This window comes from Panthera tigris, chromosome C1, assembly GCF_018350195.1.
Source record: "Panthera tigris isolate Pti1 chromosome C1, P.tigris_Pti1_mat1.1, whole genome shotgun sequence".
NCBI lineage: Eukaryota > Metazoa > Chordata > Mammalia > Carnivora > Felidae > Panthera > Panthera tigris.
Genome location: NC_056667.1, coordinates 193,267,369 through 193,289,645, shown reverse-complemented (window position 1 = coordinate 193,289,645; position 22,277 = coordinate 193,267,369). Strand labels below are relative to the sequence as shown.

Sequence of the window (22,277 nt, the reverse complement as noted above, 5' to 3'; positions counted from 1 at the left end):
GAAGGAAGGCAGGTACCTTCTGAGTGGCCCCTGGCTGACAAAAAGGAAAGAGGACCTCACACCTAAAACTGCATGGTGTTGGATTCTGCCCGAAACCTAAACAAGCTTAGATAAGGAGTTTCCCCCAGAACTTTCCGATAAGAGCCCAGCGTGATTGCTATCTTGATTTTGGCTTTGTGAGACCCTGAGCAGAGAAACCAGCTAAGCCTGCCCAGACTTCTGGCCTATGGAAATATGAGATAATGAATGTTTTGTTTTATGCCCCTAAATTCGTGGTAACATATCAGATAACACTAGAAAATTAACATTAATACCATTATAATATACTTACTTGTGTGTTACTCCCTTTATAACTATTAATTATTTTTCATGAGTAAGGAAATTAGGAGCGTGGAAGTGAAATGGGGTTCTTCTTATCTTCTTTTTGTATAAACAGCAAAGCTGATTTTATTGTGAATAATCGCAGCTGACCGAGAAGGCTAGTTCTCCTCTCCACCAAAAGAATATTAAATACGCTGGAATATTTCGAACCACAGAATTTTATTTTATTACTTTTTTATTTTTTAAAGTTTATTTATCTTAGAGAGAGAGACAGAGAGAGAAAGAGATAGCATGAGTCGGGGAGGAGCAGAGGGAGAGAGAGAGAGAAAGAGAGAGGGAGAGAGAGAGAGGATCCCAAGCAGGCTCTGCTGACAGTGCAGGGCCTGACATGGAGCTCAATCCAACTACTATAAGATCATGACCTGAGCTGAAACCAAGAGTCAGATGCTCAAATGACAGAACCACCCCAGGGCCCCTGGAGCCACAGAATTTTAAATGCCAATGCTCCATCCATAACTCTTGGTAGAATTTTGGGTAAGTCAATTTTGGATAAGTTAATTGACCTACTAACTTCTCTCCTATAGAAAGGAGGGAAGCACCAATATTGCACAATATGAGGAGAAATAAAAGTGGCATTTGAAAAACCGGATTGCTCTTCTCTCCTCTAATTGCAGGAGGCGGCTCGTGATGTAACCAGATAGGTGCAGAAGGAAGAATGTAAGTCTGATAGTTCTCCTTAGGATGTTCTTCCTCCTAGGACTTTCATGAAACGATCATCAAAGCACTGGGACTGCGTCCCATTGGAAGAGGCAGTTTGGCACGGAGCCCCGTTCCACTGCTTCCCATCTTGTCTGCCAGGTGCACATGGGCTCTTCAGCACTGGCAGTCTACCAAAGGCTTTTGGGCTACACTCTGCTTTCCTAGGTTGGCAATGCAGCTCGTGATTAGAAGCTAAACATATATTGACTTAATGAATCACAATCTCCCTCCCTCTCTCACTTGCTCGTGCATGTTAGAAAAGTCCTTCCTGGACTGAGGGATTTCAGCTAGGCTTTTCATCAACAGGGCAAGATGGGGCTGGGGAAGTTGGTGCCTCTTGGTGGGAGTAAATCACGGACAGAATTTAGGCTAAGGATGTGGCCAAATGATGGAGGGGCAAAGACACCGACGTAGGGAGAAGGCTTCCCCACCTCCACTCTAGGGAATAATATCTCTTTCTGGCTAATTGTATGTGGGAACAGACAAAGAAAGCCATTCATCTGCAGAACTTCCTATCTCCACCTCTTCCAGTTCTCACTCTGTCTGCCCCCATCCCTTCCATCCCCACCCAGCTTCTCAATGCCATCTGCTTCTGCACCCAAGACTCATGCGACAGGACTAACTTCTTCGTCCTTTATTTAGGGTTGAACTCTGGTGTCAATGTACCTTTCCATTCCCAAATCCCTCAGCCTGTTATCCCAGCACCACTGAGCCCTGCCTCACAGAGAACCTGTTATTTCTAGGAGGAGAATAAAATTCTGTCATTTATGTTTGTTTTATGGTGTCTGAAACGACAGTACAAAAACCACAGCTCTTTACAAACAGTAAAATAATAAAAGAAGGCTTCGTTGGACTTGCAGACATTTCATGTCTCATAAAATAATATAAAAGCTAATAAAAATACATATCACATTTTCATCTTCACTATATTGGCCCTTTTACAAAAAGATCTGTTCACTACTGGGTTAAAACTGCCACAGAAGTTCAGCAAGCTCCATGCAAATATGTTCATGGTATTATTATTATTATTATTATTGTTATTATTTTTTATTTTTTTAATGTTTATTTATTTTTGAGAGAGAGAGAGACAGAGACAGAGCGTGAGAGGGGGAGAGGCAGAGAGAGAGGGAGACACAGAATCTAAAGCAGGATCCAGGCTCTGGAGCACAGAGCCTGACGTGGGGCTCAAACCCACGCACGAACCGCGAGATCATGACCTGAGTCGGAGTCAAATGCTTAACTGACTGAGCCACCCAGGTGCCCCTAGTATTATTATTATTATTAATTATTCAGAGTAGCACTATTTATCCAAACAATTTAGGGAATGTTTGCAGTTTTAAGCCACATAAGGCTGAATTTGGGCAAGTGTCTATCAATAAAGATAGGGTTATTAGAGATTTTTAGTCACCGCATGTTTTTCTTCATCTTTTTGGTAGATATACACATTGTAAGGTCATGGACATCTCTGCGACGGGTTACCTGGTGAGGACCTCTACACTGTACAAGAGGGCCTGCAAGGATGTCGCGAGAGCAGCCGTGGCTGCGATCTCTTCTCGGGCAGCAGGCACTGTCTCCACTTGTGACGTCTGCCTCTTTAGCTTTTGTAGGTAACAGGGGACCAGAGCTTCCAAGACCATCAGCATCTGGAGACTTTAATCAACAGAAAGGCAACCAAGTCACATGTTACATTCTACTGTTATTGGCTGTGTCATATTTAGGAACGTGGAGGAATGAAAAGCCTCAAGAGTGATGACTGATTCTAGGCGCCCTTCCCACCCCACCCAACTCAAGAGTAAGTAGAGCAGCTGGAAGTTTGACCAACATTAATTAATTAATTAATTAATTAAGCATCTAGTAAAAGGTGATGAAAGCCTGCTTGCCTTTAGGGAGAATATGACCTAGTGGGGAGGGGAAAAATAGCATATAAACAACTCGTTGAAAGAACAATAGAATAATTGGTGAAGCTATGCACCCTATTTAGAGAAACAGGCATCACAATGATCAATAAAGCTTCCACCCAGGGATTTGCTGAGAGTGATTTTTTTACCTGAAACAAATTTTACCCAAGATAAAGCCCTTCCCTGGGAGGCTGGCTTCTTAAAGTTTAAGCAGTTTTCGAGAAAGAGTCTGTGGAAATAGCCACTGTGATGCAGGTCTGAAAATAGCTGCTTACTAGAGTGAATAATAAAAAATCTCAAATGTATTTCGCTAATAAGAAACCCATGTTAAACATAAGTACATAGAAACATTGAAGGTAAAAGTAAGAACAAACACCAATCAAACTTATTATAAAGCTGTAATGCTAAGACAGTGTAATATTGGTACGAGTGATGAGGGATGGAAGCAAAAAATGTTCACCTTCAGTCCGGAAGGCTGACCTATAGCCTGCATAGTTCCGTTAAGGATCAAATACACGGTGGTCGCTACAGTCTTAAAGGGTTTCATGACTGCCTGTGTGCTTCATCAACAGTTAGTGTTGAACTAAATGGTAAGCACCAGAGAAATCTTGCAAAAGTAGTGTTATGAGAAGTTCGAAGAAGACATTTATGATCTAATACTCCCTGCATGTCCCTTCCCCCCTGAGCACTAAGCCTATAACAACCACCTGCATACAGCAAAAAGCACAGCTTTCTGCCCACAGGTCCTGCCCCTGTGCTACTTAAATAAACCCACTAATTTGCACCATACAATGTCTCAAGAATTCTTTCTTGGAATAAAACAAAAAAAAATTTTTTTTGTTGGTCATTGTGCTCCATGGCCCCACAACACAGGAAAGACAAATAGACATATGGACCAGAATAATGCGTCTGAAACAAATCCACAAATACTTGATTTATAACAAGGATGACATTGCAATGCAATGGAAATGCTAGTCTTTTCCATAAATGGAGCTTGATCTATTGTCTATTAGTATTTATATGGAAAAAAGAAATCTTGACCCTTACTTTACACCATACCCTACATTAATTTCAGATGGTTTATCAATCTGAATATGAAGATAAAACAAATAAGGCATCTGGCAGATAATATAAAGGGACATATTCATAATCTTGAGTTAGCCAAGATTTCTTCAGAGGATACAGAAAGCCCTAAGCAATAAGGAAAAGAGTGGTACGTTGGACAACATTAAAATGAAGAGCTCTGTTCATTGAAAGATGATGTTAGGTAAGTAAAACTATAAGTCAAAGAGTAAGAGATGTGATTTGAAATACACATAACCAGTGGTATGCTGGAGTAGGCATGTACCAGGTCAAGGAAGCCTACATATGCTTCTGTTTCCAACCCCAAGGTCAATGTCATGCTGCCATCTTGTACTCAGCAATTGCTACATGTTGGCAAACTAGCAATGCTATGTGTCAGGGACTCTCTTCCCCCAGGGAACTGGTTGTTAAATGTTTACCAGCACATCAGTCCATATAAGCTAAAAAGTACTCACATCAGACTCTTTAGACAAATTCTACATATCAAATTAAAAAATACTGATAGTCTCATTTAAAAATGGGTAGAAGACTTCAAGAGGTACTTTGCAAAAGTAGATATCCAAATTCCAATAAACATCTGGAAAACTTCCAAACCTTTCAGTTTGCAAGAGGGAAATAGAAATCAAAACCACAATGAGATCTCACTACAACCCAACAAAATGGCTACAATGAAGACTGAGTATCAAGTGCTAATGAGGCACGAGAGTACTAGAACGTTTATACACCACTGGTGGGAATGGAAATTGATACAACCACTTTGGAAAACTGGTAGTATCTCCTAAAGCAAAACATACACATATTCTATGACCTAGCATAGCATTTCTACCTACAGAAATACAGATATGTGTGCTCACAAAGACACACGCAAAAATGTTCACTGCAGCACTATTTGTAATAGCTTCAAATTAGATATCACACAGATGTCGGTCAATAAGAAATCAATTGTGGCGTAGACACTAAATGAAATATTACCGACGAATGAAGAACAAACTATGGTTACACACAATTATGTCGGCAAATCTCATGAAACAGTAGTGAATAACAAAAGTCGGGCATTAAAAAGTACTTAACATATTTCATTGGAATAGGGTTCAGAAATAGGCAAAGATGATTTGTGGTTTAGGATAGTGAGCATAAGATGTTCAACCGATTGAGCCACCCAGGCGCCCGTGGCCTTTTAATATTAGAGAATATTTATGCATTTTATTATTGCAGTGTCTTGAAGTTATCACTTCATCTCACTGCAGAGCATCTGATACACCCTGTTAACAAAGTACTCAGACACACTTGGAACGGAAAATAGAAATAGGGGGTATTTTTACACCCAGGAATACAGTGGACTTGGAGTTAATGTAGGGTTTCAATCCTTTCTCAAGGCTTTCATGGAGCTGTGATATTATAGAAGAAGCCCAAGGAAACTGGGAGTGAGTGAGGGCTACAGCCACACTTCTAGTTGACCACAGGCATAATGTTTAATCCGCATTGATTAACACAAAAAAAGCTGGGAATCTTAGGAGGGGGATGTTTCTTATTCATTCTTCATGTAGAAAGAGTTCAATTAGTATGAATCCTGTTTCCTTTTTGCCCCTTTACTCATCCTGTTCTAGGGCACAGGGATAAACCAATCTAAGGGGTAAATTGATAAAGATACACTGTCAAAATCAACCCAGTTCTTTCCTTCTTTCTCGAAGAGTTGCCAACATAGTAGGACTTCTTCCCTCCATACTGTGAGTTTTTAGGGTGGTCCTGTGTCAAGCTTAATCCTTATACCCAAAATATGATAGCAAATAACATGGGACTTTGTTTATGAGTTAGGTATTACAAGAAAAGATCAAAGTAGCTTGAGAAGTTGAGGGACAGATTACCTAATATCAATATCACTGGGGAGGAGGGCCAGAGGTTTGATTAAGCCAGCATCAAGGAATATTTAAAGGAATGTAACTCTATTATTTTTAAATATCTATACTACATAACGGGGCTATCCATGATTCATTTGAATTCCTGTCTCTGCCTTTAAAACACCTATTTTAATAGCAAGATGGGACCGGCTTTCATTTCACATATTAGTACATAAACAAGACCAGAGCCAACATCCAGGAATTGGGATGACATTTTCCATGTGAATCCTTTGGATTCCTTACACTTGGCAAAATGACAGGCAAGATTTATATTCTTGTTCGTTGTATGACAGGAGTTCTTACCGCTCCTTGAAAAGCATCTTCTTTAATAGTTTAAATGTCTGCTCTGGAATTCTGTTTGCTATTAACATATATCACGTATCGGGGCAAAATTTTCTAAATGAGACTAAACATTTTAGCTGCTGCACAAATTCCAAATTTTAGGCAATTTTAAATTAATGAGGATTTACTATATTTTCCAAAGCCTGTGCAATGACAAGTTTCCTAATTTAGTTTTTGAAAACATACATTACAGAATATTAGAGGATGATATGAACAAGCATAACTTTTGTATTCATTCAATTTTATTTCCTTTGCCATGTTTACTTATCCCAAGGCACAGAACAAAGGGCTGCAATTACCTTCGGAATGACTCAGGAGCATATGCCACCACAGTAACACACAGCTTAATGGCCTCACTTATAGAGAAGGTCAGGTCTTCATTTCCATAGCAGAAATCTGAGGGGACAGAAGGTTAAGGCACAAAATCAAAGTGCATTTTGCCAGGGATAAAGAAGAGATTCCCACTCTCAACATTCCAGTTATATTTTGTAACCATTTCTTCGCCAGACTTTAATCCTAAACCGTGAACATTATTAATTTCTTCATCTAAAAGGACTGAAAACTCTGTTTCCTACTTTTGAATAATCAGATGATAAATAAAAGTGCCTTTTGGGGGGCAGTTTTTTAAAAAAACAATCTTACCTATTAGAAGCTATCAAGGGCATGTAGATGTGTAAGGTAAGACAGGAGCTTTTCTCTTTGATTTACCTCTAGTTCTATACATTCCTTGATAATAAAGACCATTTTAGAGAGTTGCTCACCTAGAATTGCCTGGAAAACCTAATTTCCTGAAAACAGCAGAACTACAGAAGGGCAGTATGAGGTATCAGTTTAATACAATTTTCATGGTAGAGAATTCCTTACTCTTTAGGATTTTCAAGAAATTTAGGAAAAAAAGGAGAAAGGAAATGTACTCATTCAATTTATACCACTTTTCCATTTATTTTTGCTGTTTTGATTTAGGTTAAAATATTCAATATGGAATTATTAAAAAAAAATTACAAAGAGACAAAGAAGATCAGGGTAAATTCTGTTTTTACCTAACGACTTAAGAGGCTTCTCAGCTTTGACCAGCTCTAAGATGTCTAATATGTCAGTGGTCTCGCCCTCCAGGGACTGCAGCAGGTCGAACAGGCACTGAGCTGACACACCTTTGCTGGGCCCATTATTGGCCACATCCTGAATAAAGAAAGGCAATTTTAATTTATTGATTCCCACCTCAGCACTAACATGGTGTGATCAGGAATTCAAATTTCTTTTTTTTTTTTTTTTTTTTTTTTTAATTTTTTTTTTTTTTCAACGTTTATTTTATTTTTGGGACAGAGAGAGACAGAGCATGAACGGGGGAGGGGCAGAGAGAGAGGGAGACACAGAATCGGAAACAGGCTCCAGGCTCCGAGCCGTCAGCCCAGAGCCTGACGCGGGGCTCGAACTCACGGACCGCGAGATCGTGACCTGGCTGAAGTCGGACGCTTAACCGACTGCGCCACCCAGGCGCCCCAGGAATTCAAATTTCAATAACATTATCACTGATAGCAATTACATTGATCTGGTACTTAGCTCACACAATCCTGCATCCAAAAATGCTACCATATGATTTTGGAGTAGAATCCCTGACTTTCAAGGACTCTATTAAATGTTAATCTGGTACAAAAGAGATATTTGTGGAAACTCCTAAAAATAGAGCAGTATGTAAACTTCCAGAATCACTCATGTAAATGTTTCCTCTGGTCTGTGTTGGAAGGACTCTGCATTCCCAAAGGAACTTTCCATAACATATTAGTTGAACACTTCAAATACGTTTGGGGAAACAGACGCTAATTTTCACAACTCTGGGCATTTTACAGGTCTTGTTTGATAATATAATTCCAAAATGGAGATATCGGCCATCTCAAATCTATTTAAAATGGTTTTGATTCATCCATTAAAACAACAAATCCCTATTAAATTATTACTATGTGCCATGCACAATTCTGTATACCAAGATTATAACAAAACAAAACCAAAAAAGACATACAAGCAAAACAACTAAAACAAACCAAAAGCAAACAGAAAAACAGGTGAAGGTCTTGCTTTAGTGGAGCTTAAATTCTATTTTGGGGTATGGTAGAGAAATGTAGTAGTGAAACAAATACATGTATGATATGCAATACAGCATAAGTGTTCTGAAGAAAAACAAAAATAAAGCAGGGTAAGTACTAGACAGTGATAGGAATGAGAATCAGGAACTCTTCCTTTTGCCACATTCTATTTTCTACCTTTTTATTAATTAAGTATAAAACTGGAGAGTTGGTCTATTTATATCTTACAGGCTGAGACGAGTGTTGAAGAAAAATGAAGAGAAATAATATGTGATATTCCTATCACATTGGTTGAAGAAAGAGAGCTGAGACACTGATGATACAAATGGACAATATAAATGAGTAGCCCATATATAAAAATAGAACACTGATCAAGAACCTGTAGTAACCTACTCAGGAAACCAACCCACTATCCACAGTAACTAGCCAGGGAAGCTAGCCTGCTACAAGTCAGGTTACTAGGAAGTCAGCCTACTAGCTCTAGTGGAAACCAAACAATAACCCCTTTAACCATTGGCTCCCCAAAAGGCCAGGACTTGATTAAAATTGACAGCTTCCCTAATCCTTGTCCCTTCTTCCAACTAGACCAGTCAGAGAAAGCCAAATATGTACCCCTAACCAATTGCATAGGATGTGCCCCCTACCCCCTGCCTTCTAGTTAGCCTGCTTACAGCTCCCCCACACCCATGGCCTCCAGTCAGGGCATATCTGAAGTCTTCCCTTTTCTCCACCATAAAATCTCTTACTCCTCTGTCTGCCTTTGAGACTTTGCCAAGACACAAGTCACACTGGCTAACTCCATTGCTGTAGCAAATTCTGAATAAAGAGCCTTTGCTTTTTTTCATTTGGTCTACATTTATTTCCAGAGAGCCACTTACCGGAAACTCCAGGAGAGGGGCCACACTAGCAAACAGTTGGAGCACAAATGGCTTCCGGTGTAGAATGTAGAACTGGTGGCAGGCAAATTCGATGGCTTGACGCAGCTGGGGATTGCTCTCATAGTCAGAGTATACCTGTGGGAAAAATGGCATATATTCAGAAAATGCCTTAACAGCATATCAGAGTTGTGTTGACTTTTAAAACTCATAGCCACGGAATGCGTGGAGGAAAATGGCTAAATTTAATAAACTGGTTGATGGGAGTAAAACAGTATAATCTCTCTTCAGAGAAATTTGGTAATACACATGAATACACTTTTTCCCAGGGAGTTTGTGACCAGGAATTTATTTCAAGAAAGGAACTGGGAAAACGCACAAAGATGGATATACAAGAATTCCTGCTGCAAATTTGCATATAATAGTGGAAAATTGGAAACTGCTTAAATTATTCATAAATTGGGATAGATTAAATACATTATAGTATATGCATGTAACAGAATATTATGCAGTTATTTAGAAAGATGCTATAGCACAAAATGTAGCTATGTGAAAAAATGTCCATGATATTTTTAGTGATATGTGAGAAAAGTAGGTAACAAACTCGAATATATGGTATGATCCATATGTTTTCTTTTTTAAAAAAAAAAAAGTAGGATAGAGTGCCAAGATTTTCAAGAAGTATAAACAATGGTTATCTAGGAAGGAGGATTATAAGTGATCTTTATTTTCTTCTTTAAACTTTATTTTCTGAATGTTATAATGAGCATTTGCTTTTGGTAATCAGTAAGAAAAGTTATAGAAATAGAGAAAATTCCAACTATTTAAAAATAGGAGAGGCCTGATACTAAAGAAAACTTCTTGCCCCTATAGGTTGAACAAATTCTACTTTGCACAAGCATGTATTACTTTTATAATTTTTATTGAAATTTCCATAGTAGAGAATTAGGGTGAGTCCCTAGGGTTTGTTTGAACTTCATCCAGTACTCCTAAACCTAGCCAGATACACATTAGACAGGAGTACATGGAAACAATTTCTGCTGAATTCACCTCCTCCAATCTCAGCATAGTAAGTTTAATAGCAACAGAAATCTCTATTCAGATAGAGATCAGAGAATCTCTCAGGAGAAACATCAGCTGAATACTTGCTGTACATTTGAATAAAAAGAGCGGTGATTCCCAAATTTCTAGGGCATTAGAACCACCTGGAGGTCTTGTAGAAACCCAGGTTAATGGGTCCCGACTCCACCGTTTCTGATTAAATAGAGGGTGGGACCCAAGAATTCGTCTAACACATTCCCAGGTGATGTTGTTGCTGCTGATCTAGAGACCACACTTTGAGAAGCACTCACAGAGTGGCTAGAAGAAATGGGAAAGCAAATCCCAGGTCTGGGAGATCTGAGGATAGAATGGATATCTTAGGATATTGTGACCTTTTGGAAATTTCTGGGGAGATTTCATTTGGTGCCTTCTGCTGCCACAAAAGGAGATAATTCTATCATTAAAAAGGTTTAGCACAGATCTTGTTGACCTGCTATCTGGGCGGTTAATTATGTGTTAGAAGAGTAGAGCCATGGCACCTGCAGCATGGTGGGCAGAATCCACTGGTAGCCACTGAGAGAGAAAAGGTGATTGAAGTGCACAGCGCTGTTGATGACGGTGGCAGCGTACTGCCTGAGCAGGGCACTGTCTTCTGGGTGGAGGATCAGAGCCCCATTGAAAACATTGAGGAAGAGCATGATTTCATCTCCCCAGGGAAACTCGCTCGGCATGCCCAGGAACATCTCCTCCAGGAGCTGGATCCACAAGCTTTTCTGAAGAGTGTCGAGGCCAAACAGCTCCTTCCCAGCTGTGAGAACATGAAACAGCAGAGACAGAATTAGCCCCACACCAATCCTGGCAGCGTGGGAGGGCAATCAAACCGGAGGACGCTGCTGTTTCCCATTTGCTCCAGCTCCGGGACGTGAAGATAAGATGCACTGCTGAAATGCTTCCCAGCACACACGGCTGGCGCTGGTATCACACTCCCTAGTTCTCAAAGGACTTCCATCATCACCTCTTTGATTCAACTCTGTAGGCAAGACAGGGCTGGCATTTGCAGCATGTTGCTACTGAATAAGCAGTGGCTTTGAGGAAAAACAAATAGGTTGTTTCAGAGAGAAAATGGCAGGGTTGGGACTGCGTCTAGATCTTTTGACTCCTGGACAGACTGGAGCTCTTTCTACTATTTGTTCTGGAGCTTCTGGGTGAAGACACTGAACACTGGGATGCTAACTGAAGTGTCTCAAAGGAGTAACATAGTAAGGTTTCAAAACAAGTTTCTTTTTGTCTGTCTTGGGCTCCCTCTCAATTCAGGTGTAATTTAGATAGAGTAAAACATGCACAGATCTCAAATGTAGAGCTTAATGAGTTTTGGCAAAAACACACACACATGTGACCAACATACCAGTCAATACATAGACCATTTTCATCACCTCAGAAAGTTCCCTCAGGCCCCTTTCCAGAAAATCCAGCGCCCCCATCCCCATCCCAGAAGCAGCCACTGTCCTGATTCCTGTAATTAGTTTTGCCCCTTTCTGAACGGCCTATAAACACCCATTCTTCACTTAGTCAAGTACTTCCTTAACAATACCATACTATTTCCTTCAACTGCTTATGATTAGCTTAGAGGACGGGTCTCAAAGTTTGGTCCCTGGAATAACAGCATCAACATCACCTGGGAACTTGTTAAAATTCAAGTTCCCGGGCTCCATTCCAGAACTACCGAATCAGAAGCGTGGGAGGGTGGAGCCCAGCAATCTGTGTTTTGTGAAGTCCTCCAGGTGATCCCGATGCACTCAAGGCTGAGAAACAACGGCTTATAAAACTGTCTGCTGGTTAAGAGGCTTTCCAGCTGAGGACAAATCCAGGGCTTGGGAAGCCCGAGGGAGGAAATGCTTTCCTCCTGATACCTTGTGGATCACTGAAGAGTGAAAATTCAGCGTCAATAGCACTTCGGGGGAATGAGGGTAGTCGGAGGAGGTCTTCCTGGAGCATGGAGACGTGAGACTGCTTGTGGGCCGTGGGGATCTTCTGGGTCAGGGATATGAGAAACAAAACCCGCCCGACTTCCTCTAGCTTCCGAGTGAACACCTGGCAGCAAACAAAAGCAGGAGTAGAGGAAAAGGAGAATTAGCAACTCTGAAATTAAAAGGAGTGAAGAAATTGAAATAAAATATTTAATAGCAAACGGGGCTGATAAAAAATTAAGGGCAGTGGTGAATTGAGAGAGATGTTTTTTTTTTTTCTTTACCACATAGAAAGAGCAAACAATGCTTGATTGACTCTCACTTCCTGTCTCCGTCTGCTCCACAGAAGGAAGTGTTTCTTACGGGGTTTGCAGGCTGGGGGAGCACAATGCAAGCATTGTCAGGAATAGTTCGATATTAAATAGAGCCCATTTGTTTGGATGGCATAATATGGAAGATCTTTTACAACAGGAGCCAGTCAGTTCCTAGTGCCTCTACCATTTCCACTGATGCCTTAAGCTGTTTCTTGTCAGTTCTGGGTTTTTCTCTTAAAAAAAAGACAGAAATGGGATCCAGGAGAAACCTATCTTGGGACAAAGCTGATGGGACTAGATGGCATGGACATAATTCTCTTGGATCCTTCTCTTTGTTCCTTATCTATTGATGATCGGTGAGCAGAGAGTGTGGTCCATAAGCAGTCGGAGGCTGCTAAGGAAATTCCCATGCCAGAATCATAAGCCTGCATATCACTCTGTCCCTGCAGAACTCAGGAAGAAATCTTAAGATTCCAACTTAGAGTGTACGTAGAACAAGAACCTCATTTTGTGCTATTTTTAAAAACATGTTCTTAAACATAAAGAGGGATACGCTAGCAAAGTGCTATTATTGATTATGGTTTTAATTCTTTTGCGGCTAAAATCAAGGGCTGGGATAATTTGGAGAAAGTCATTCTAGAAATGATATATACTTAAGATCTTGCAGTTTTGGAGCTGCCATCTGACCTCACACTCCCTCGGTTTCGGAGGTGCACCCAGTCTGACCCCAGACCCAGCCCAGGAAAGGAAGTGCCTGCTGTCTGAAAGCGCCTGACAGAGCAGCTACAAAGCCAGACTCCAGGAGGGACTTACGGCCTCCAGAGCCTGCGAGAAAGCGGCAAGCTCGGGGGAGCTCAACAGGCCAGTGTCAGACAGCCCACTATGATCTTGCATTTGTCCCTGGAATAAAATCAAGAACAGGATGACTGAGGATAGAGCTCTAACAGTCCCAGCAGAGAAAAAAATAAGCTTGCATTTTTTCGGAAGGAAGATGGCAGCGTAGGAGGACGCTGGGCTCAGTGCATCCTGCTGACCACTTAGATTCCACTCACACCTGCCTAAATAACCCAGAAAACCGCCAGAAGACTAGCAGAACGGACTGTCCAGAGCCAAGCGTAGACGAGAGGCCCACGGAAGAGGGTAGGAAGGGTGGAGAGGCACTGCATGCTACACGGACTGGCGGGAGGGAGCCGGGGTAGCGGAGGGGCAGCCAGCCCACCCTACAAGGCAGAGCCCCCAAGTCTGGCTTGCAAAAGCGGAGGGGCCAGGTGGAGTGTGTTCTGATAGCCAGCGGGACTTAACATCTGGAATGTTATAAGTCAACAGCTCTGCTCCGAGAGTGGGAGGGCTAGAGGACAACGGGAGGGAGAGGTGCTGAGCCCCGGAAGACAGAGCTCAGCTCGGCGGGGAACAAAGGCACTGGCCAGTGCCATCTCTCTCTTCCATCCCCCAGCCAAAATCCCAAAGGGACCAGTTCCCATCACGGAACTTGCTTGCACCACGCAAACACCCAATGCTGTGCTTCTGTGGATCCATCCTTCCAACGGGTGTGCCTCCCTCCTGGTGCCACAGGGCCCCTCCCGAAGTGGACCACTGAAGGCAAACCCAGCTGAGTCTGCCCCTCCCGCCCCTGTGCACCTTGCGGATCCACCCTGGCTAATACGCCAGATCCCATCGAAGCAGCACCACAAGCCTGGCGGTGTGCAAGTGGCTCAGACAGGGGCCACACCACTCAACAGTGAGTCCTGCCTCTGGGAGAGGGGAAGATAAGGTACACACCAGTCTGACTGTGGCCCCAGCAGTGGGCTGGGGGCAGACATTAGGTCTGACTGTGGCCCCCCCCACCAATGCACGTTACTACAGACAGCACAGAGGAAGAGCCCTGCAGTTCTGCGCCACTCCAGGGACTATCCAAAATGACGAAATGGAAGAATTCTCCTCAAAAGAAACTCCAGGAAGTAGCGACAGGTAATGAACTAAACAAAAATGATTTAAGCAATGTAACAGAAAATGAATTTAAAATAATAGTCATAAAATTAATCTCTGGGCTTGAAAAAAGTATAGAGGGCAGCAGAGAATCTCTTGCTACAGAGATCAAGGGACTAAGGAACAGTCACGAGGAGCTAAAAAATGCTATAAATGAGGTGCAAAATAAAATGGAGGCGACCACAGCTCAGATTGAAGAGGCAGAGCAGAGAATAGGTGATTTAGAAGATAAAATTATGGAAAAAGAGGAAGCTGAGAAAAAGAGAGATAAAAAAATCCAGGAATATGAGGGGAGAATTAGAGAACTAAGTGACACAATTAAACGCAAAAATATACGCATAATTGGTATTCCAGAGGAGGAAGAGAGAGGAAAGGTGCTGAAGGTGTACTTGAAGAAATCATAGCTGAGAACTTCCCTGATCTGGGGAAGGAAAAAGGCATTGAAATCCAAGAGGTACAGAGAACTCCCTCCCGATGTAACTTGAATCGATCTTCTGCACGACATATCATAGTGAAGCTGGCAAAATACAAGGACAGAGAAAATTCTGAAAGCAGCTAGGTATAAACATGCTCTAACATATAAAGGGAGAATGATAAGACCAGTGACGGATCTCTCTACTGAAACTTGGCAGGCCAGAAAGGAATGGCAGGAAATCTTCAATGTGAGGAACAGAAAAAATATGCAGCCGAGAATCCTTTATCCAGCAAGTCTGTCATTTAGAATAGAAGGAGAGATCAAGGTCTTCTGAAACAAACAAAAACTGAAGGAATTCATCACCACTAAACCTGCCCTGCAAGAGATCCTAAGGGGGATCCTGTGAGACAAAGTACCAGAGACATCGCTACAAGCATAAAACATACAGACATCACAATGACTCTAAACCCGTATCTTTCTATAATAACACTGAATGTAAATGGACTAAATGCTCCAACCAAAAGACACAGGGTATCAGAATGGATAAAAAAACAAGACCCATCTATTTGCTGTCTACAAGAGACTCATTTTAGACCTGAGGACACCTTCAGATTAAGAGTGAGGGGATGGAGAACTATCTATCATGCTACTAGAAGTCAAAAGAAACCTGTAGTAGCCATACATATGTCAGACAAACTAGACTTTAAATTAAAGGCTGTAACAAGAAATGAAGAAGGGCATTATATAATAACTACAGGGTCTATCCATCAGGAAGAGCTAACAATTATAAATGTCTATGTGCTGAATACGGAAGCCCCCAATAATTAATTATAAATAATTGTTATAAAACAATCACAAACATAAGCAACCTTATTGATAAGAATAAGGCAATTTCAGGGGACTTTAATACTCCACTTACAACAATGGATAGATCATCTAGACACAGGATCAATAAAGAAACAAGGGCCCTGAATGATACATTGGATCAGATGGACTTGACAGATATAGTTAGAACTCTGCATCCCAAAGCAACAGAATATACTTTCTTCTCGAGTGCACATGGAACATTCTCCAAGATAGATCACATATTGGGTCACAAAACAGCCCTTCATAAGTATACAAGAATTGAGATCATACCATGCATACTTTCAGACCACAATGCTATGAAGCTTGAAATCAACCACAGGAAAAAGTCTGGAAAACCTCCAAAAGTATGGAGGTTAAAGAACCCCCTACTAAAGAATGAATGGGTCAACCAGGCAATTAGAGAAGAAATTAAGAAATATATGGAAACAAATGAAAATGAAAATACAACAATCCAAACGCTTTGGGATGCAGCAAAGGCAGTCCTGAGAGGAAAATACATTGCAATCCAGGCCTATCTCAAGAAACAAGAAAAATCCCAAATACAAAATCTAACAGCACACCCAAAGGAAATAGAAGCAGAACAGCAAAGACACCCCAAACCCTGCAGAAGACGAGAAATAATAACGATCAGAGAAGAAATAAACAATATAGAATCTAAAAAAAACTGTAGAGCAGATCAATGAAACCAAGAGTTGGTTTTTTGAAAACATAAACAAAATTGATAAACCTCTAGCCAGGCTTCTCAAAAAGAAAAGGGAGATGACCCAAATAGATAAAATCATGAATGAAAATGGAATTATTACAACCAATCCCTCAGAAATACAAGCAATTATCAGGGAATACTATGACAAATTATATGCCAACAAACTGGACAACCTGGAAGAAATGGACAAATTCCTAAGCACCCACACACTTCCAAAACTCCAACAGGAAGAAATAGGAAACTTGAACAAACCCATAACCAGTGAAGAAATTGAATCAGTTCTCAAAAATCTCCCAACAAATAAGAGTCCAGGACCAGATGGCTTCCCTGGGGAATTCTACCAGACATTTAAAGCAGAGATAATACCTATCCTTCTCAAGCTGTTCCAAAAAATAGAAAGGGAAGGAAAACTTCCAGACTCATTCTATGAAGCCAGCATTACTTTGATTCCTAAACCAGACAGAGACCCAGCAAAAAAAGAGAACTACAGGCCAATATCCCTGATGAATATGGATGTAAAAATGTTCAACAAGATACTAGCAAATCGAATTCAACAGCATATAAAAAGAATTATTCACCATGATCAAGTGGGATTCATTCCTGGGCTGCAGGGCTGCTTCAACATTCACAAATCAATCAACGTGATACGTCACATTAATAAAAGAAAAGATAAGAACCATATGATCCTGTCAATCGATGCAGAAAAAGCATTTGACAAAATTCAGCATCCTTTCTTAATAAAAACCCTCGAGAAAGTCGGGACAGAAGGAACATACTTAAACATCATAAAAGCCATTTATGAAAAGCCCACAGCTAATATCATCCTCAATGGGGAAAAACTGAGAGCTTTCTCCCTGAGATCAGGAACACGACAGGGATGTCCACTCTCACCGCTGTTGTTTAACATAGTGTTGGAAGTTCTAGCATCAGCAATCAGACAACAAAAGGAAATCAAAGGCATCAAAATTGGCAAAGATGAAGTTAAGCTTTCACTTTTTGCAGATGACATAATATTATACATGGAAAATCTGATAGACTCCACCAAAAGTCTGCTAGAACTGATACACGAATTCAGCAAAGTCACAGCATACAAAATCAATGTACAGAAATCAGTTGCATTCTTATAAGAATAAGAATAAGAATAAGAATAAGAATGCTTCTAATAATGAAGCAACAGAAAGTCAAAGAAACTGATTCCATTCACAATTGCACCAAGAAGCATAAAATACCTAGGAATAAACCTAACCAAAGATGTAAAAGATCTGTATGCTGACAACTATAGAAAGCTTATGAAGGTATTGAAGAAGATATAAAGAAATGGAAAAACATTCTGTGCTCATGGATTGGAAGAATAAATATTGTCAAAGTGTCAATACTACCCAAAGCTATCTACACATTCAATGCAATCCCAATCAAAATTGCACCAGCATTCTTCTAGAAACTAGAACAAGCAATCGTAAAATTTGTATGGAACCACAAATGGCCCCAAATAGCCAAAGTAATTTTGAAGAAGACCAAAGCAGGAAGCATCACAATCCCAGACTTTAACTTCTACTACAAAGCTGTAATCATCAAGACAGCATGGTATTGGCACAAAAACAGACACATAGACCAATGGAATAGAATAGAAACTCCAGAACTAGACCCACAAAAGTATGGCCAACTAATCTTTGACAAAGCAGGAAAGAACATCCAATGGAAAAAAGACAGTCTGTCTCTTTAACAAATGATGCTGGGAGAACTGGGCAGCAACATGCAGAAGGATGAAACTAGACCACTTTCTTACACCATTCACAAAAATAAACTCAAAATGCATAAAGGACCTGAATGTGAGACAGGAAACCATCAAAACCCTAGAGGAGAAAGCAGAAAAAAACCTCTCTGACCTCAGCCGCAGCACTTACTTGACACATCCCCAAAGGCAAGGGAATTAAAAGCAAAAATGAACTTGGGACCTCATCAAGATAAAAAGCTTCTGCACTGCAAAGGAAACAATCAACAAAACTAAAAGACAACCAACGGAATGGGAAAAGATATTTGCAAATGACATATCGGACAAAGGACCAGTATCCAAAATCTATAAAGAGCTCACCAAACTCCACACTCGAAAAACAAATAACCCAGTGAAGAAATGGGCAGAAAACATGAATAGACACTTCTCTAAAGAAGACATCCGGATGGCCAACAGGCACATGAAAAGATGCTCAATGTCGCTCCTCATCAGGGAAATACAAATCAAAACCACCCTGAGATACCACCTCATGCCAGTCAGAGTGGCTAAAATGAACAAATCAGGAGACTATAGATGCTGGAGAGGATGTGGAGAAAAGGGAACCCTCTTGCACCTTTGGTGGGAATGCAAACTGGTCCAGCTGCTCTGGAAAACAGTGTGGAGGTTCCTCAAAAAATTAAAAATAGACCTACCCTATGACCCATCAATAGCACTCCTAGGAATTTACCCAAGGGATACAGGAGTGCTGATGCATAGGGGCACTTTTACCCCAATGTTTATAGCAGCACTCTCAACAATAGCCAAATTATGGAAAGAGCCTAAATGTCCATCAACTGATGAATGGATAAAGAAATTGTGGTTTATATACACAATGGAGTACTACGTGGCAATGAGAAAGAATGAAATATGGCCCTTTGTAGCAACATGGATGGAACTGGAGAGTGTGATGCTAAGTGAAATAAGCCATACAGAGAAAGACAGATACCATATGGTTTCACTCTTATGTGGATCCTGAGAAACTTAACAGAAACCCATGGGGGAGGGGAGGGAAAAAAAAAGAGGTTAGAGGGGGAGAGAGCCAAAGCATAAGAGACTCTTAAAAACTGAGAACAAACTGAAGGTTGATGGGAGGTGGGAGAGAGGGGAGGGTGGGTGATGGGTATTGAGGAAGGCACCTTTTGGGATGAGCACTGGGTGTTGTATGGAAACCAATTTGATAGTAAATTTCATATTAAAATAAAAAAAAAGATCTTGCAGTTTTACCCAACACCTCACATTTCGTAACACATTCACAATTCAGGTAGTTAATACTAACTCATATATGTGTGTGTGTGTATGTGTATTTTTTATTTTTTATTTATTTTTTATTTTTAAGTAATCTCTACACGTGATGTGGGGCTTGAACTCACAACCCCCGAGATCAAGAGTTGCATGCTCCAGTAAGCCAGCCAGATGCTCCAATGCTAACTGTATTTTTAATTATCTAATTGGTTTAACTCTGTACCATTCTCATTCATTTCATGAAGGTATTTGTGAACAGTGTGATGCCAAATTGATCTTGATATGTGCAAAAAACCTGAAATGATAAATTATCCTGAAATTCTGGTTTAGACATTTTATTACAAATAAGTGAATGTAACATATAGACTGTATTAAAATTGTATCATTATTAGAATTGTGGACTGTAGCAATATTTTGCATGCAAACTAGTGAATTTCCTTATTCTGGTCTTCAATCTTAAAGATAAGTACAACTGCTTGATTACATTCCTCCTGTTTTAAGGGAAGTTAGTAACATGCCTAAGGTCAGATGACTGGTCAGTGGCAGAGCTATGACTGTGTCCAAATCTGTATACCTTAGTTCACTGCTTTCTCAAGCATAATACATTTGTCCCTTTTATTTTATTTTTTTTCCCAGCTAGTGTAAACATCTTGGGCAAACTTCTAATAGCTACATTATGTGTGCTTCCAATCCTGTTTTACTAAACTGTGAAAAGAAAACTTGGAAACTAGTAGGTAAATAAATTAGATTTCTAGTGGTAGGGCACCTGGGTGGCTCAGCCGGTTAAGCATCTGACTGTCTGTGGCTTGGGTCATTATCTTGGGGTTCGTGAGTTCGAGCTCCACATTGGGCTCTATGCTGACAGCTCAGACCCTGGAGCCTGCCTCAGATTCTGTGTCTCCCTCTCTCTCTGCCCCTCCTCTGCTCATGTTCTGTCTCTCTCTCAAAAATAAATAAACCTTAATAAAAATAAAAGAAAAAGATTTGTAATGTTTATACCCAACAATTTGTTATAGTATTAATCCAACTGAGTGTTCCTTAATACCTCTCCATTATAATCCCATTTGTGAAAACTAACACAGTATTTTGGGGAATTATTGATCAAGGGCCTATCTATCAACTCTCTAGAGAGGATTGCATCAGAATCACAGAATCTCAGGGTTGGCAACAAACACATTTACTGATCATCTATCCCAATGACTTGACAAAACCATATAATAAAACAGAGATGGTCAGGCACCTGTTTCTGAATGAGCTCCTGTCCTTTCTCTGGATGCATATGCACAAGATTCAGCTGTGGAGATACTGACCTCCGAAAAGGATAAATATCCCGAACATAGGTCTGTGGCAGGATTACACAAAGAGAAAACAGAGTTCAAATGATTAAAACTTTACTGTCATTTCCTCTTTACCCAAAGGTCAAAGAAAGCTATGTATTTGATAATGGTTTAATCACTTTATGCTTCCCAATTCTATAAAATCCCAGGGAAGATAAACCCCCCTCCTCAGGAACGTGTCAAACCATTTAGGCTTAGCACCCTTTCCAAACACAAGGGTGCTGCATCAGGAGCAGAGGAGCCAAAAGCAATTTAATAAATGACATTCTGGAGGATGGTCACTGTAAAGTGATGTCAATGATCTTCTTGAGGAGCCCTTTTGGTCATTAGGTCAGGTTATCACGGTCATGCTTAACATAATAGAAACAGGAACAACAATGACATTAGCATTCCAAATAGACCATAGTTATTATATGGGCAACTTAATTTTTCATCAAGAGGTGATAGTAATGAGTAACATAGTGCTCTACTTGCCTTATATCCTTTAATTATTGCAACCTATAGTAGATAATATCATCATCATCTTCATTTTACAGACAAGGAAAATGAAAGGTAACAAGGTACCATGACTAGTCCAAAGCTATGCTGACAATAAGGTGGTGTCACCTAAGTGACCATTTTCCTAACCTCTAAATGATACCTCCCTGAGTGAAAGGGACATTCAGGACAGGCATGACAAGTTCCTGACATAACTAAACATGAGTGCCATTACTGCATGGTCTCACCTTATTGTAGTGGATAAGATTCCACCGTTTATCCATGAGAAAATAATGTGTTGACTGAGATTCTGGGATATTAAAAAACTCCAGACACTCCTAGAACAATAACAACAAATATAAATAAATGTTAACCCGGAACATATTATGTGCCAGGTAGTAAGCTGAAAGATACAAATATCCTAAAAACAAGGTAACGGCTTACAAGGATTATTATATCTAACATACTTTTTATATGTATATATATGGATACACATTGGATTTGGATATACAGTTCCGAAGAATGATACAATAAAGACTAGTCATGTAATATAAACCATCTGCTCTCCATGTGCTAAAAGACATACAATTAAAAACTCAGGTGGAGTAGTGAACTGTGGAGGCATACTGGCGTCTACTGGTCTCAATGTCAGGAAGAAAGCATGTTTAGTGACACCATTAAACATAATAGAAACTACAATTCATTGAGCAATTATTATATAGTGTATTCTAAGTTCAATGCTTTCCATGTAGACAACTTGTATGACTTCACTAGTGTGCCAGTACTGGTGAAAAAGAATCCGAGCCCAGAGAGGTCCTGTTTGATGTAGGACCTGTTGGTTCTAGTGGAATCAGGCTTTGGACTTACTCTGCCCTCATGCTACTCTGTCATTCAGTGTGA

At 40.4% G+C, this 22,277-nt stretch overlaps 1 protein-coding gene across 3 annotated transcripts in view; it reads right to left on the bottom strand.

Moving 5' to 3' along the window:
* UNC80 (unc-80 homolog, NALCN channel complex subunit) overlaps window positions 1-22,277 on the bottom strand; it is a 223,592-nt gene that overhangs the window by 44,939 nt on the left and 156,376 nt on the right. For all 3 annotated transcript variants that reach the window (XM_007086070.3, XM_042997540.1, XM_007086071.3), the window contains 8 exons: window positions 21,626-21,715; window positions 20,804-20,905; window positions 12,209-12,389; window positions 10,838-11,106; window positions 9,261-9,395; window positions 7,342-7,480; window positions 6,601-6,697; window positions 2,560-2,730 (listed from right to left, as the gene is read on the bottom strand). In XM_007086070.3, the coding sequence (XP_007086132.2) occupies window positions 2,560-2,730; window positions 6,601-6,697; window positions 7,342-7,480; window positions 9,261-9,395; window positions 10,838-11,106; window positions 12,209-12,389; window positions 20,804-20,905; window positions 21,626-21,715 (1,184 nt within the window). The remainder of the gene's footprint in view (window positions 1-2,559; window positions 2,731-6,600; window positions 6,698-7,341; window positions 7,481-9,260; window positions 9,396-10,837; window positions 11,107-12,208; window positions 12,390-20,803; window positions 20,906-21,625; window positions 21,716-22,277) is intronic.